The sequence below is a fragment of the Arachis hypogaea genome, chromosome 13 (genome assembly GCF_003086295.3).
Source record: "Arachis hypogaea cultivar Tifrunner chromosome 13, arahy.Tifrunner.gnm2.J5K5, whole genome shotgun sequence".
Classification (NCBI taxonomy): domain Eukaryota; kingdom Viridiplantae; phylum Streptophyta; class Magnoliopsida; order Fabales; family Fabaceae; genus Arachis; species Arachis hypogaea.
Window position 1 is genome coordinate 137,135,331 of NC_092048.1, and position 2,309 is coordinate 137,137,639.

At 30.1% G+C, this 2,309-nt stretch overlaps 1 protein-coding gene across 1 annotated transcript; it reads right to left on the bottom strand.

Moving 5' to 3' along the window:
• Nucleotides 1-376: 376 nt before the first annotated feature.
• On the bottom strand, nt 377-1,662 carry LOC112771544 (HVA22-like protein c). Its single transcript, XM_025816316.2, has 5 exons — nt 1,475-1,662; nt 1,360-1,386; nt 1,162-1,284; nt 809-1,067; nt 377-559 (listed from the first exon to the last, which is right to left on the bottom strand). Exons 1-5 carry the CDS (start codon nt 1,627-1,629, stop codon nt 491-493), a joined length of 633 nt encoding a protein of 210 aa, XP_025672101.1. The 5' UTR covers nt 1,630-1,662; the 3' UTR covers nt 377-490.
• Nucleotides 1,663-2,309: the final 647 nt, after the last annotated feature.

Consider the following 2,309-nt stretch of genomic DNA (forward strand, 5'->3'; position numbering starts at 1 on the left):
TGTAAATTGAATTAGTCCAATTCAATTTAATATGCATCCAAATAAATCGAATTAGACCAATTTGATTTACTAAAATAGAGAAACATTGCATCGTCGTTTTTGAGATCTAGGCTAAATCTCTTCGTAAATCTAATCAACTTAATTCGATTTATTATGTATCTATTTATTCTTGAGAATTTATTGGACGAATATATTTTAACACACTGTATATATTTGGGAATACTTATTTAAAAAAAAAAAAAGATAAATCTCATTAATTTTGTTCAAAATTATTATTTAGTCGTGTCAACTTTTATGTAATAGAAAACTTGAATCGATAAAATAATTTTTCGTTACCTTTTCTCCATCCCTTTGCAATACTTTTTAGGCCAAGTAATTGCACGAAGAAACTTGAGACTCATGACAAGGGTTATTATATATAATCTAGTACAATAGTTGGTACGTAGAAATAATATTAACAATAGGAGAGTGAAACATTAACAGAGTTTAATCAATACTTGTAGTCATCATCATAGATCACATGGTTTCGGTTCCTCCTTGCTCTGGCTACTCTCTCATTCTGCATAACAAACAAGGCAAATAATGTTAATATATTTATGACTAAAATGTTGTTCCAAGGTTAAATTATATTTGGAGAACTCATGGATAAACATAGCAGTGGCAAAAGTCATTGTAGAAAATGTGATGGTGATAATTTCACTTACAAGTATACAAGCATATAGGATCCGTAAGAGTTACAATGGTTAAGATTTCTAGTTTCATTCTCTTAATTTCTAATTTCTATTACTCTCAAAATAATATGAATTACCTTGGTTATAAGTCTTTGAAATGCTTCTGTACCATGCTGATTCATGTATCTCTGAGCAGCGGTTAGAACATCATCTGGTTGGTTGAATATGTTGTTCTTGCGCGGGAAATACCACATTTGAGAAGCTTGAGGGACTCGGATTTGCGGGTTCATGTAGAAGGGCCTTATGTAATTTCCATAAACAGTTGCTGCGCCGTTGAACTGAGGCAGAACCAACCAGCAACTGAATATCAACTTAGCATACGGCCAAATGGGAAGCCTGACATTACCATATGGTTTTATAAATAAGAAATTCTAGAAGATTATATGGCAATAATGAATTAGTTGATTAATTAATTAAGGAGGGAGCTTACAGTTGAAGAACTTTGGCAAATGTGATCTCAAAGAGGGTCATCAAAGAGTAAAGAACCCAGTAGGTAAGCCATTGTTGATAATGAGTATGAGACCTTGTCTCTATGGCCCTAATGGAAGCATGTCTAAGGCAAAAACAGGAAAAATAAGATGATAAATAATAATATAGATTGGTGAAAGAAGAAAAGGAGAAAACTTACAAGGGGTAAACAAGGGTGACGAAGGGGCTGCACAAAAATGCCAAACATAATAATTAAAATAAAAATAAGAGTATTGGTTAAGAAATAATGAAGAGGAAGAGAAGCAGAGAGATACAGAGCAAGAACATCGAAGTTCCTGAAGAGAACTTGGAGAAGGTTGTTTCCAGAAGCACCCATGTGTGGAAGTGAGGAACAGAGAAGGGGAAAGACTGATTTCTTGCGTGCTTTCGCGGAAAATAATCTCATTCTCAAGTGCGCCAAAGTTGCCATGCCCCTTACTTTTGGACTTTGCCCTTCTGCACCACAATAGAGGATTATTTTTTTTTATTATTATTATTATTATTATAATAACCAATGTAGTGTAACTCAAATGATATAGTCTTTTTATACTTACCTGAAAGTGGCAGATTCAAATCTCATTCATAACTTTAAAATATATATATTTTAATATATACTAATTGAATTCGAATTAAACTTCAAGATCTCTCTATAATTTTATTGATTTGATACTGATTTGATTTAAAAAATTTACAATTAACAATTAAAAAAATAACACGTGAATATATAATTTAAAAATAATATTTTTGTAATAAATTTATTAATCAATAGTGTATTGATAATTTTTTCTCAAATGTACGCATTTAGGAGTATCTAATGTTAAATTTTTTTAATTTTTCATCCGCAATATTATTTACGTTAAATCATTAAAAAATTATATAAGAACGGAAATATACTTAAATTTTTTAGCACGACGAAAAGAGTTTGATCCTTATAGTTCTTACTCTTACTCAATTAAAATCTATTTAATATTTATTTTAGGCTGAATAGCAATTTTTTAATAGGATAAGGTTGCAAAGTAATTTTAGTACACTAAAAATAAAAAATTTGACCCCTATTTATACCTGACTATTAGACTTGATTAAATTTTGAAGACCCAAAGAAATAATATA